Source organism: Haplochromis burtoni, unplaced genomic scaffold (assembly GCF_018398535.1).
Source record: "Haplochromis burtoni strain Fernald_Lab_line unplaced genomic scaffold, NCSU_Asbu1 Contig_91, whole genome shotgun sequence".
Taxonomy (NCBI): Eukaryota; Metazoa; Chordata; class Actinopteri; order Cichliformes; family Cichlidae; genus Haplochromis; species Haplochromis burtoni.
In genome coordinates this window covers 1309201-1322961 of record NW_024582452.1, presented here as the reverse complement: position 1 = coordinate 1322961, position 13761 = coordinate 1309201, and the positions used below count along the sequence as shown (strand labels likewise).

At 38.2% G+C, this 13761-nt stretch overlaps 1 protein-coding gene across 5 annotated transcripts in view; it reads right to left on the bottom strand.

Moving 5' to 3' along the window:
* Window positions 1–4575: 4575 nt before the first annotated feature.
* The window catches only part of dlgap4a (discs, large (Drosophila) homolog-associated protein 4a), a 102434-nt gene continuing 93248 nt past the window's right edge, over window positions 4576–13761 (bottom strand). For 4 of the 5 annotated variants that reach the window (XM_005926204.3, XM_042222683.1, XM_005926206.3 and 1 more), the window contains 6 exons: window positions 11873–12309; window positions 11668–11765; window positions 10243–10676; window positions 8899–8990; window positions 8399–8542; window positions 4576–7932 (listed from right to left, as the gene is read on the bottom strand). In XM_005926204.3, coding sequence (XP_005926266.1) covers window positions 7708–7932; window positions 8399–8542; window positions 8899–8990; window positions 10243–10676; window positions 11668–11765; window positions 11873–12309 — 1430 coding nt within the window. In that variant the 3' untranslated portion in view covers window positions 4576–7707. The remainder of the gene's footprint in view (window positions 7933–8398; window positions 8543–8898; window positions 8991–10242; window positions 10677–11667; window positions 11766–11872; window positions 12310–13761) is intronic. The other variant, XM_005926205.3, reaches the window with a different exon arrangement.

Here is a 13761-nt window from a genome sequence, read left to right as displayed (position 1 = left end):
AGAGGGACGGGGGAGAAGAAGAGGGACGGGGGAGGGCCTCTATTTTCCAAAAAAGACGTTAACTATTAAATGACCAATAACTTCCGTGTGTGTCAATCTTTGTTTAAAGGTGATGGCTTAAAAAGTTTTGAATGAATTCTAATAACTTTGTAGAGGTGTAGAGGGGAGTCATGGTAACAATACATCAAAATTTGGTCTTCCAGGTCAACTTACTGATTTATTGGTGGAAAAAACTTGAAGTGTCCATTGTCAACATATAAATGGATTGGTTCTTATGTAGAACGTTTCTATTCTACATGAGCACTCAAAGCGCTTCGGTCACATTGCGTTCCTTCAGGTTCAATAGATTGATCTGAAACTCAAAGGAATAATAATAATGCAATATAGAGTTATTTAAAACTATGTTTCTAACTCTCCGTGTTTTTTACTGACAACATGTAGGTGGACACGGAATTATAGACCAGAATTCTAAATTTCATGTTACTTTGGACCTCTTTTATTCAAGGTCAAACATTCCTAAAATCTATTTTATCTTTAAAACAATTTTTATAATTCTAATACATTTGTTTGTATTGGCAACATTTATGAAATTATACTAGTATATAGGGATTGTAAATGTCACATTATAGTTTGCATCCAAATATCATGTCACATTTGATCTTTGAGCTGACTTTTACATTTCATCTTTGCTTTTTTCAAGTGGACACTAAAATGTGTTGTCTCTTTAAAGAAAATAAGAAGAGACAGCTCTCAAGAAGAAGAAGAATATTTTTAAAAATAAAAGAAAGAGAATTAGCTGCCCAGTAAGGTAAACATTTACTGCAGTATAACAAGCTCAAGTTATATTCATGTCCAATCATTTACATATCGTTACTTATTATCCATTACCTAGCCCTGCATAATGATTATGTAATCAAAGTAAACATTTGTCATGCTGCTCTTTCTGATTTTTCCTGCACCACAAACATCTCCAAGTATGCTTAAAAAGAACAAGAAAAACAAAATATATATATATATATATATATACATATATATATATATACTGTTAACTCTTAAAAGTAAATAGTGCCTCAAGTGTGGGCTGCTTTAGCGGAGGATTACGCTCTAAGTGCTTCCTGTTAAATTTAGTTTTGAAAGTGCTTCATGCCATAATATGCTATGCAAAAAGGATAAAGCTTCAACTTACTCAGTGATCTCCTAATCTTGACTTAACTGAGTGCTTTGCTGTAATTTGTTTACTTTTCACTGTAGAAAAAAAGCTGTTGATAATAACTTATATAAAAGCCTTATTGTTATATTGAAGGAAAGCAATGATAAGCCACTGAGCAGATTATTGTGAGAATAGAAAATATTAATGAGAAAACAAGTGCATAAATATAGATATTATTTACTACAATGTAAAAAATCATGCACCGCACTGCATAGGATTAAAAATGCATTTACACTCCATTATGGTAACAGGTCCATAATTGGCTAGGCAAGGACACAATATTTGAAGTTTTGCCTCTGTGCGCCACCACAGTGGATTTACCGGTAAATAAAAAAAAGTAATAATCAACATGTGAATAAAGTGCAGACTTTCAGCTTTAATTCGTGAGATTTTACAAAAAATACATTTCATACATAGTTCCTGAATTTAAGAGGTTCAAAAATAACTGGAAATTTAAACTGAAAAGGTGTTTCACGATCACATGAGGCCTGGCCCCATGTTATTTCATGACAACTGAAGCAGGCATAATATATGAAATTGTTTCCAAGTGATGAATTTGCATTGTATAGCTTTTAATTAGAATTTTAATTATGAGAGCCAAAGAGATGTCAGTACAAATGAGGTAGGCCATCAGACTAAAAGTAGCTAAGTTTATGAGCAGCTAATGCAACAGTCGGGTGTATTAATTAAAAGAAAGCCAATTTTGTAACACCAAAAGGCCTGAAAAACCACAGAAGACAACTAAAATGCACGATGACAGAATTATTTCCTTGGTTAAGAAAAGCAGCTTCATAGCATCTAACTAAGTCAAAAACACCGTCAAGGACGTAGATGTATCATCATGTCAAGGTCTACAATCAAGACCTTACACTCAGAAACATCTAAAAGAGCCTGCACAGGTATAAATTAAAAAAATATCTTTGGACAGATGAAATCAAGGTTAACTTGTACTAGATTAGCAGGAAGAGAAACATATGGAGCTCGTGCTCGGAGCTCATGATTTGAAACATACTGCGTTATCTGTTCAACATGGTGAAAGGCAATGTTATAGCGTGGGTACGTAGGTCACTGATGTTTATTGATGATGTGACTGCTGACAGAAGTGTACAGGGCTATGCTCTCTGCTCAGACTCAGACAAATGCTGCAAAACCGATCCGACAGATCTCAATGCAAATCACTAATGAGTCAAAAAATACTCCAAAAGCAACCCAGGAGTTTCTTAAGGCAAAAAACCCCCATCAAGATAAAACTTAATGCAGAGAGACCTGCAAAAAAAGAAAAAAGAAAAAAGCAGCACTTTAAGGCAGCTGCTGTTCTTACAAGTTCTAAAAACAATCCTCAAAATTGTGTCTGTCCAGTTAATTTTGAGCTTCTGAAAATAGCTTTATTTATTAAACACTTTTATTATTATTATTATTATTTATTAAACATTTAAACATCTTTAATCCACTGAAGAAAAGAAAGTCTGCACTTCAATCACATATTGATGTTTTGATTCAAAATCCACTGAGGCGTTTACTTTGTCCAGCAAATTATGGACCTAACTGTATAGTCTCAAAAGTGGAGCCACATACTAATATTATACTAATAAATACTGACCTATTAGTGTCATGTTGGCCCTTTTGCTGGCCTTGTTAACTGCTATTGCCCTGATGCCAGATAAAATGGCATTTTACCTACGCAGTGGCTGACCTTTAGCTGTTGTGATTTTGGCTGCATAGACTATCATTATAGTTGTTATGGAGTTGAAAGGCTTTAAAATAGTTCAGTTATTTTGTATAGGAGGTGTAAATGACAGCAAAAATAAAAGAAACACACAAAAATATAATGACAGCAACTGTCAGCTCATTAAACATTTTTATCATCCCAGAATTTCACGCTTAAAGTGCCTAAGAAGATATCTATTGTACTTACTGTCTTGGTAGTGATATGTTTTCAGTTTCAATGACAGTGTTAACAATAAACATAACTAACATAATATGAAGCACATATTATTAATGTACAAAAAGCTGCTGAATAAAATATGAGCTGAAAACTTAAATCCAGAAGACTTGCAAGTGTTCACTGACAGAGAATGTCTCTAACAAAACCTCTTCTGCTTTTACTAGAGTCTGTGTTTTTAATTATTATCACCCACAACACTCTCCTCTATGTTTCTCCCTCATTTCATTTGCTCTTTTTCGTCCGTTCTGCACTGTAGTTGTAATGTAGTAACAGGGATCAAATGACAGGAAGTATGAGTGTGATGCAGCACAATGCAACAGGGCAGTAAGAACGTCTTTGCTTTGAGCATGCTTTTGTTTTGGTTGTGTTTCCATGTGTTAACGTTAAATGGCAAAAAAGTGTGTTGACACTTTCACATTATGCTTATATGTTATTGGTTTTCGGAATACAATTAAGAGCTTGGATGTACCACTGGAACTGCAACTACAGTAATGGGAGGATTTTTCATGAAGTTTTGAAGCCTGGCTGCTGGGATTAGCTCTTACTAATCCATGAGAACATTTGTGAGGTTGGCCAGTCTTGTTGTGTGGTACGGGGTTGCTCACAGTCTGTGTTCAAATTAATTAGAGCAGTGTTTGGTTGGGGTTTATGTCAAGCCTCTGTGGAAGCAGGTCCAGTTGCTCAACAAACAAACTGACTTGGTTTAGTGTGTTGTGTTTGGTGTGTGTCGTGCTGAAACAGGAAACAGCCTTTCCCAGCACTTAAAACAAAGTTGGACACTATTTGAAACATATTGGATTATTTTCCATTCATTTTAACTAAAAGACCAAAAATAAAAGACAAAGCAAAAAAGCAGACAAAAGTGACAAATAAAGTAAGAAAAACCCAACGCTTGAACTGAAAAAAACTGACGACATACAAAGTACTCCACTGGCACTCTTCTGGAAGATATTCCCTTAAATTGTGTTTTGATGATCACTATTCAGTGACTCCTTGTGTCCCATATATGGAGGCATCGTGAGTGTGGAAGAGGCCACTCGCATTAATATAGAAATGTTTCATCATAGATTAAAGGTAATCTTAGCTATTGTATTGTTTTGCAGTGTGTTTGCATTCAAGTACACAAGTGGAACAGAACCTTCCTGCCATCAAAAAGCCCCCAGCAGGATGGATACCTCTGAATATCGTACAAGAAGGGTTAAGGGTTTGTTTCTCTACATGTCCTTTGTCATTGTTAGTGCTACCAGGACAACATGCCTAGATGGACTAAAAAGCTGCAAGAACAACCAAGATAGAATTGTGGTATCTTTTTAAAAACATATTTCCAAGGGAAAAAAAACATACAGTGAACTTCAAATATGAGTGGCATTCCCATTTAATTCTACATTTAACTAACACAGAAAAAGTGCCAACTCATAAGTCATGGGAATCACAATTCTTTATTCTCTCAAAAGAAACTAGCCTCACAGTGTCTAACTAATACACCATAACATTAAACAACCCTTTGTCTGCAAGATATGTGCTTATTTTGTAAAATAATGTTTGTCAGTAGGAGATAATCTGGAACTACATAGTTTTTGCTCATTTTCCTGGCTGGTCTCTGAGAGGACAGATATGTGGCCACAAGGGTGAGCACTGAAGTCAGAATGGGCTTTCTGTCCATTAAGCACAACCAATGACCCAATTTTTACCCAAAAGATTACCCAAAATGTCTGTGTCTTCAAAAACTTCTAGAAACGTCTTAGCCGAAGAATATTGCCTCGTCCACATGGTGGCTGAATAGCAAATCCACATAATCTGCCTCTAGAGTTGCACCTTCTGGTCATCATGTGTCCATTTTGTAGCCCTTTGAAACTCAGGAAGTACTGGTAAACAAACTGTCTGAAGATCCCTGATCAGGTCTTGCTCTCTTAAAAGTTCAGTACACAGGCAAATAAAGGGATCCAGCTCTCAAATGATAGAAGATAAAAAGTAAAGGACTTTCCACCATTTGTCACAGTAATAAACACTTGCGTACAGTGCATACCCTGAATGCCTTACACAGATTTAATAGCTTCAGATAATTTGTAAGACCCATGATATGGAATACTGAAAATTCACTGGCAAGGATCTTTGTATATTTTATATGTAAGAAGGCCATGCTTTTAGAGATTACACGGTAACAATAAAAGATCTACTCTAATGCTTGTGATTTATCTGTGTAATATTAACTTAGCAGCTAATATTACTACCGTTTCATGAATGAGTGCAATAAAAAAAAGACAGCAAGAATGATGACAGGACATGTAGCAAAGGGATGTTTAATGATTTCTTTGGACAATGAAATGCACATGTCCATTGTTGATGTAATACAAATAAGAGAATAAGAAATTTGACAACGCAGTGTTGTGTCAGCATTCCCAGTTCAATTTCGTGTCTTTTTGGACGTTAACTAAAAATTCAAAATGGAGCAGAACAAAATGTCTGGAGTGTCATGCAAAAAACTGACCAGTAGGGGGAGAGCCAGCTCTTGCAACACAAAAAAAAGAAAAAGTGAGTCAACCTACACTGCCTACACTTTAGCATGAGTATGTGCTATGCCCTGTTCCACTCATATACCCTTGGCACTTGAGTTTCCATTTAAGAAACTGGAAACATGGAAACTATTCCAGTCCCATAGCCAAAGTGTCATGAGCTTATACAGAGATGAGGCATAGCATATCTGGAGTGAGCGGATGCAAACACAAACCTTTCTGAGAATGCACACACAGGCAACTGAATTCATGAGCAGATTAAATAATAATAACATTAAATAAAATCCTAATAAGATGAAACTAAAAGGTTGATGATCATTGCCACGTTGGCACAATATCAAATCCCTCGCAGCACCATTTATTATTGTAAATTACAGACGTCCACGCATGTTTAGATTGATCTCATTTTGGATGAATGTCACAAAAATGTGTCAAATGGCATAAAAAACAAACAAACAAAAACCCCCCAAAACAAACATTGTACCACAGTTCTTCATTTTCAAAAGGGGTGGGAGTTCTAGCTGCTAGAAAGGGCCGTAAAGGAATGGTGATTTCAGAGGAGTCAAACTGACCCCTTTCGTTACATCACCGAACCTTACTAAAAAGTCCTTTTCCTTATAGAAGAACACCATGTAGGCCTGGAGTCCTATGGAATATTTGGCAAAGGATCCAAGATTTTGGCCCAGAGGCTGTATAATAAATATTCCATCCATAGTGGTTTTCACTGTTGAGCTTAAGTGTTCAACCTGAGATTCTTGTTATTTTAAGGAAAGTTAGTTCATAGAAGAACAAAGAAAACCCCAAAACATTCATCCTTCATGCTAATAAAGTCCTACTGGAAATGTTGATTAAATAACTTAAGACTGGGTACCTACTGCATTGCTTGTTCTAATATAATTTTATTATTGCTATGCTATTCCATTTTCTTTCCAGAAGCAAGGAAACCCCCACCCTCACACACAAGTCTGGTTGAATGGGAATGCCATATCAAGTGGTCAATGTCTTGGTCCCCCTACATCGCATGAGGATGTAGTGAAGGTCAGAATGATTAGGATAACAAAAGGTGAGCAAACTTGATCTGAGGTGAATGGAAAGTGCAGTGATCAAGTCAACATGAGCTGCAAACGCATACATTTCATACATTCCACTTTTTCCTCACTGGCTGGGCGATCCTTCCTCATATCCCTTACCAAAAACTAACCAAAGTAAGACTTTAAGAATGGGTATCCACAGACTGTGTAATGTGCACTGGTGAAAAGAAGAGGAAGATAAATGGGGAGTGAATGATTGCATCAAGTGCTAATATATCATGACAGTAAATGTACTCGATCTATAAAAAACTACCTTGGTACTGAACACTGACCTCTTTCTAACAAATAATCTGGTATACAACATTTACAAAATGAACATTGTAATAGTGTGATATTTATAATATATATGCTACTGCCTTCCTCTGGTTCTCTGCATTTTAAACCTCTGAGTACACTAACGCCATCTTATAATTCTTACACAGTAAAGCGTACACACCACACCCAACGAGTGGCAGCCAAATACAAAGAGAGAGAACAGGAAGACTCTGTGGACAGTGAGTACACCTGCATGTGTGTCCTGAGTGTGTGTGGATGGTCGCTCAGCTCGTAAACCTGGCAGCCGCAACTTGCCGGTAGACTCAGCAGTGAAGGGAGTTTTTAAGAGAGTAAACTTCTGGGATACCAAGATTCTTCAGCTCACAAGGTACAGGATGTCCTTATCGAAGATACTTGCACATTTAAGACAATCTTGAAATACTTTAGGAGATAATAATAATTATTATAATATCAATAATAACAATAATAACAATAGTATTTAACATCTGACAAGGTTACTTCTGTCCCATGGCAGCAGGTTGGTGATCTGCATTTTTCTTGATTATTTGTGATCCCCACATATCTCCTGTGCAGCTATGAGGGATTGGCCTCTGTGTGTGTGTCTCAGATTTGTGTTGTGTCAATGAATGTCTGAAGTGCGTTAGCAATTTTTTGATCGGTGCTGGTTTGCTCTCAGAGGCGGGTCTGGGCCTCGGGGACGTAGATTTCGATGCTGTCAGCACTTTCTGTGGCGGAGTTCTGTCGTACTGATGCCGCACGCTTTGCTGCCATCAACCTTTTTCTGGCTTCTTGCCGCTGCTTGTCTGCAGCAGAGTCCACGCTCTTGTCCTTCTCTGCTGACAGCCGCGGCTTACTCTGCTTCTTTGGCACAGATGATGGAAGCTGCTTGTTTTCATCCTGAGGAAATTATGTCAAGAGGGGGAAAGAGTGAGATATGGTGTGGCACTAGCAAAACACACTTCCAGTAGTGATGATTAAGTGTCATATGTAGTCCATTAAGCACTTAGGAAATAATTTAAAATCCTCCAGGCTTGCATTTACAACTGAAATTAACACTCATTATTGATCAAGCCGTCACTTAAATTAAAATGTCAGAAAATTCTGAAATATCTTCAACTTCATTTGGCTTAATGAGCCAACTATCCAAAAAACAATGGTGTCCAATTTCTAGCCATTTAAAACAGAAAAATTCACACTGCTAAGGAGCTGGCACCAGAGAACATTTAGCAGTTTTACTTGAAAAACTACCAAAGAAATATTATGCTGATTAACTTTTTGCTGAATGACTAATTATGACAACTCTACCCATGCCACCAATCTAAAAATCTCAAGTGAAACAAAAATGTAAGGTACCCAACATCACCTTCTTCTCAGGAAGCTGCCAGTTGTTGGCTTTAAGTTGGTAGAGCTCATCAAACTTCATACTGATGTCTTCTATCGAGAGCTGTAGCAGATCCCAGAACCCTGCAAGGTCCTGCGATGTTGGTCGTGGGTTGGCATTTATATTCTAGGGAAAGGAAAGTGAGACAGATGAATAGATTTGGACCAAACAGAGAAAATTAGTCACATCCTTACCCACACAAATACTTCCCGGGCAGCCTGCCTTTAAGCAAATAGATGAAAATAAAATACATTTGACGCCAATCAACAATTATAATATTGCAGTAGGACAAGTGAACAATCGTGTAAGATCGGTGTGAAGTTTGCATTTCTGCTTGAAACTTTCCTAATTAACATAAAATAATGAGATCTCACTTTATGTAGGTCAAATAATGGAAAACAAATGATCTTTTACAATTGGGCAACAAAAGTAGGACAGCAAACACACACACACACTCAACAGGACATAATGAAGCCACTCACCAAGTTCTCATTACAGAGCCCTCTGAACTGCTCAAACTTCTGTGATATGAGGAGCTGAGCACTCCCTACTGCACTGCGGATCGTCCCCAAAACTACAAAGACACAAATATGACAAACCCTTAACAAGCAAACAAACATTTCCAGTTAGAATAAAAAGACACATTAGAAACAAACTGAGTTTTAGAGTTAATACACGAGTCTTTTTGCATGTCTGAGTTCAAGTACAAAAAGGGTCAAGACGTGAAGATGTGTGATGCAATGTGTTTACTAACAATTACCATTTAACCTTGCTTGACAGTAAATAATTTTCTTACAAGTATTTTATAAACTCTTTCATAGCGTTGACAACAAAAGATTCTTTCAGTCATGTATTTGCATGTAAATGGAAATTCATAATTCAGGTCCACAGAGAGTAGGAGGAATGATTATCTGAAGGAGCCTACACTGCTCATCTGCTTCTTGCTCATTCATATTTAAGGCATTGCAGAGATTGATCTACTTAAGAGCCTGAGTGGTATTTTGGGACATGAATAAGTGAAATGAGTCTGCAGTGGCTCTGTTATAGCTAAACTAATGCTTACCCTGCCCCCGTCCTCTCTAATAAGCTGTAGTACTGTGAATCAATGGCAGTAATGACTCTGTCATGCTTTGTCTCTGTGTCCTTAATCAACAGGGATGAGACCTGACCTAGTGTCCTGTCTGTGAACTTCACTAACAAGCACAGCAACTCAATTCTTCTTGGCAATTAACTGATAGCAGATTTCTTTCAATTATTATACAACTGTGGCTCTTTAAAAAAAAACAAAAAAACCCCCATCTTTCTTTGTAGCACATTAACATCTAACGTTGAAAGATACTCTTGAAATCAACCTAATATGCTTAGTTTTTTAATAATTTCATTTCAATTTTTCATTACTAGTTGAGGATTCAAGCCAAATGTTCAAAATGTAAAAAACAAGTACCAAGTAAATACTGTGCGTAAACACAGCACTTTCTTACATGTGTAAACTGACATTAATCTCACATGCTGTGAGATTTATCTGTTTTGCACTTGAATGACAACAGAGATAGTGCTGATCTGCATGGGTGAGTGAGAGGGAGTAAGAGCGACAGAAGCGATAACACCAGTCTGGAAAAGGCCCAACCCCGATTTGCATGTTGCGTGGGAAAATTAAGACAGATTGCAAAGAGATTTGTGATCTGGCCAACAGACAGGCATACAGCATATGTGGCAAAGGGCAAATGAGATTATTATATCTTATCTGAAAACAGGACACATGACAAAAGTAAAATGGGGCCTATGTAAATGTGCTGATAGCCACCTTATCCATTTCTGTCACCTACCCTCCTCTGAGAGCTTGTTGTCTTTGGTCTCCTGCTCCATCTGCTGACACCATCCCTCCATGCGGCCTGTTTCAGCCTGCAGTAGCTTCAGAAACCAGTTGCCGTCTCTGAGACATGCTGGCGTGGTAGGCTGAACAGCATCTCCCTGGCTGCTGCAGTTTCCAGACTCGAGGCTGGGATCTGGAGGCGGCAACGAGGAGGGGTCTAAAGCTGGGTCGAGAGTCTCTGGGGGTGAGATGGATATCCTGGATGGTGCTGAGTTGTGTTTATGTGGCTGCTGCTCCATGGCTTTGTCCTGTCCGTTCGGCGCAGTATTCACCATCTGACTGTTGGCGCAGTTGGTTGTGTTGTTTTCTATGGGTGCGGCATCCTTAGGCTCCTGAGGCTCAGTCTCTGTATTTTGTCTGGAGGCCATGCTGCTGTCCCGGCTGAGACTGCAGACACATGCATAAATATCAGCTTCTGACAAACTTCGACAAAAAAGACAATTAAGTGATGGGGCAAACATGTTCCACAGTAACAGATCTAGGTCAGTGCATTTGACTGACAAGACTGTGGCAGCTGATTGTGCATTATCATTTACTGCAAAGACTCGGAAAGATAGCATTGAGGATGTGACAGTACAGATATTAGCAACAAATCAGGTATACAACATGAAAGCTTATCAGACAACTGGCTTCACAGATAATGAGCAGGAGAAAAAGAGTGGACTGTCAAACAAATGTGATTACGGGAAATTACAGTGCTCTGCAAAAGTTTAAATGGTCTCTTTCTCGCTATGTTCAGCTCACTACAGTCAAAACAAGAGTAAAAATCCATCAATCAGAGCGCTATGCTGCTGCCAGGCTGACTGCTGAATGACCTTAGCCACTCACTGCTGTATAGGCTGCAGATGCACGAGCAACAGAGATGAAATAATGAGATAGTAAGTGCATGCAGTTAGGAAGGGAAAAGTACAAGAGCTACAGCACATTAAAACCAGGCCTGACAGTAGAGTTAAAAAAACAAACAAACACCACTACCAGAATACCATTGTTTTAAAGCCAATAATAGAACTATAGCACATCTATAGTGCCTATTTAACATTATCCAACCCTCCCCATCTTGTACTGCAAAAACAGGTGTGACCCCCATCTGGGCATATAAAATGGACCTCTGCAGGAAGCTGATCGATGAAACTCAAATCAAACCATTAATGACAAAAATTAGAAGATGTAAAAATTAACATCTTCTGTCACAAAAATCTATTTTCTTTCTTTATTGTGTTTTACAATTATAATTATACTTCTACATCAGATCTACCTAGTAACTTCAGGTTCCAGTGTAGGAATGAAAGCAATTTCCAGTTACCTCATAAATTAGGACATAAATTTACCGCAGAACTCTACATCAGGCTTAAGCCTGGAAACATGAGTGTATACTTACGGCCTGCCGTTTTCAACTTGAACTCCGATTGACTGAAACTTAAGAGGTTTAGCCAGCAGCAGGGGTTCTTCTCTTGGAACTGGCAGAAGACAATCAACCTGAAAAATGAACAACACAATATATCAGTGGAATGCAACTCTGTTTGTCTGTCTGTCTCTGCTTGATTATATCTCCAGCAACAACAACAACAAAAAAAGAAACTTACTTGAATTCCAATAGAGGAAAGTTTCCTCTTGGGTGCAGTCGGGGGCTGCTCTAGAGTGGTACCACTGCTTAGGGTGTCATTTTGGGACTGAGTATATGTGGAAGTGGTAGCAACAGTAGTGGTTGTGGTGGTGGTAGGTGGGAGGTCACGGGGGGCTGGAACAGGAGGTATGGAGCCTGCAGATGGTGCTGGGGTTGCAGCAGGGACAGGCGCTGGTGGAGGCTGGGTCCCCTTAGCCAGGCTACCCGTGCGTATGCTACAGAGGCTGTCGGAGGAGTTGCTCTGTCCTGACTGGCTGTTGACCTCACTGCCACGGTCCTGCTGGTCAAGGTATGTGTCTTGGGCTGACTCGGTGCTGCTCTGTAATGTCACTGAGATGAGGGGCTTGGAGGTGGTACGGGGAGGGACTGGAGGTGGAGCTTTCCTATTGCTGACTGCTGACAAAAAAAAGAACAGAAAAAAAAAGAAAACAAAAAGAATGAAAACATAAGGTTTAGAAAGGGAATCCTGCACTTTGTCACATAAGACTACTGAAACAAAGCAAGACTAAGCCAGCCCTAAGCCAGCTGGTGTGTACCAAATGCCAAAACATAAAACTATTAACATGGCTATCTGAAAAACAAACGTGTACCTTGCCCTTATTGCTGTCTCTATTGGGCCGTACTAAAAGCTACCTCTATGCTTACAGTAATGTACTTCTGTTGGTGGCTGTGTTCCATTGACGTCAGCCTGTCTCTGGAGATCTTCCTTTATATGCCACACCTTCACAGGCCTTTTGCTCTGGGGACTGTCAGGCAGACAACTCTGCCTTCTCTAGTGATATTCAACTCAACAGTTCTAGGTCTTATGGATCCAGGAACTGAGGGTAGCAGTCTATTTTTGAGCTTTTGTTTGTGTTTTCATCCCATTTGAAGTACAGATTAGTCAAATAAATAAAGTTATCCTGTTGCATTTTGCATTTTTTCCCCAGTCATGCTTGACATGTTTCAGTAAATGTATGAATAGGAAAGGAAGCAGGAAAACATTCAAAACTTGACTGGCTATCTGTGTGTGTGATGTTTTTCTTTTGTTTCCACAGCATAACAAAAAGGAATCAAACAATTGTATTTTATTCCCCTCCTCCACTTGCTCTGTTCTTTCAACTACCATTGAGCCTCCCTCTTTCATTTGTTCTCAATACATTCAGCTTTGTTAGACCAATCAGCGACAACTGGCCTTGTAAACACTATATCGGCAGCAACATGCATAGATACGTAGAATTTGGTCCTTATCATCATTTCCTCCTATGGATTTTTGGCTACTAGTTCTTAATTTTTCAAATCAAACAGGATAGAATGGATCAGAGAGAAACTCCACCGACGACTAGTGTTTTCAATGATGACTTTTTCATTTTACAAACTCAAATCCAATACTCAACAATTACTATTTTATAATTAAGTATTTAGTAAGTAAAAACTAGAGACGGCACGATACCACTTTTTTATGTCCGATACCAATATCATAAATTTGGATATCTGCCGATACCGATATGAATCAGATAGTGTATTTTTTAATCAATAAAACTGTTTTTCAAGTTCAAACTCAAGTTTAAAAAAACCCCCAAAAACACTAAAGCTATTCTGTTATACCCGTATGCAAAAAATACACTGCACCCAAAATATTTCATAGTTCAGCAACACTGATCAATCTAATAAACTTAAACCTACACATTCCTCCCTATTATGGTATTTTAAAGAGTACTTAGCGAAAATATTAAGCAACCTAACTAACAGGGTTAGGTTGATTACGTCGATGCTTAATCGACGTAATCAACTTTAATTTAATGCACGTGTAAAAAAAATAAATAAATAAAAAAATGCACAGAAATCAATTATTTTTCCACAATAATT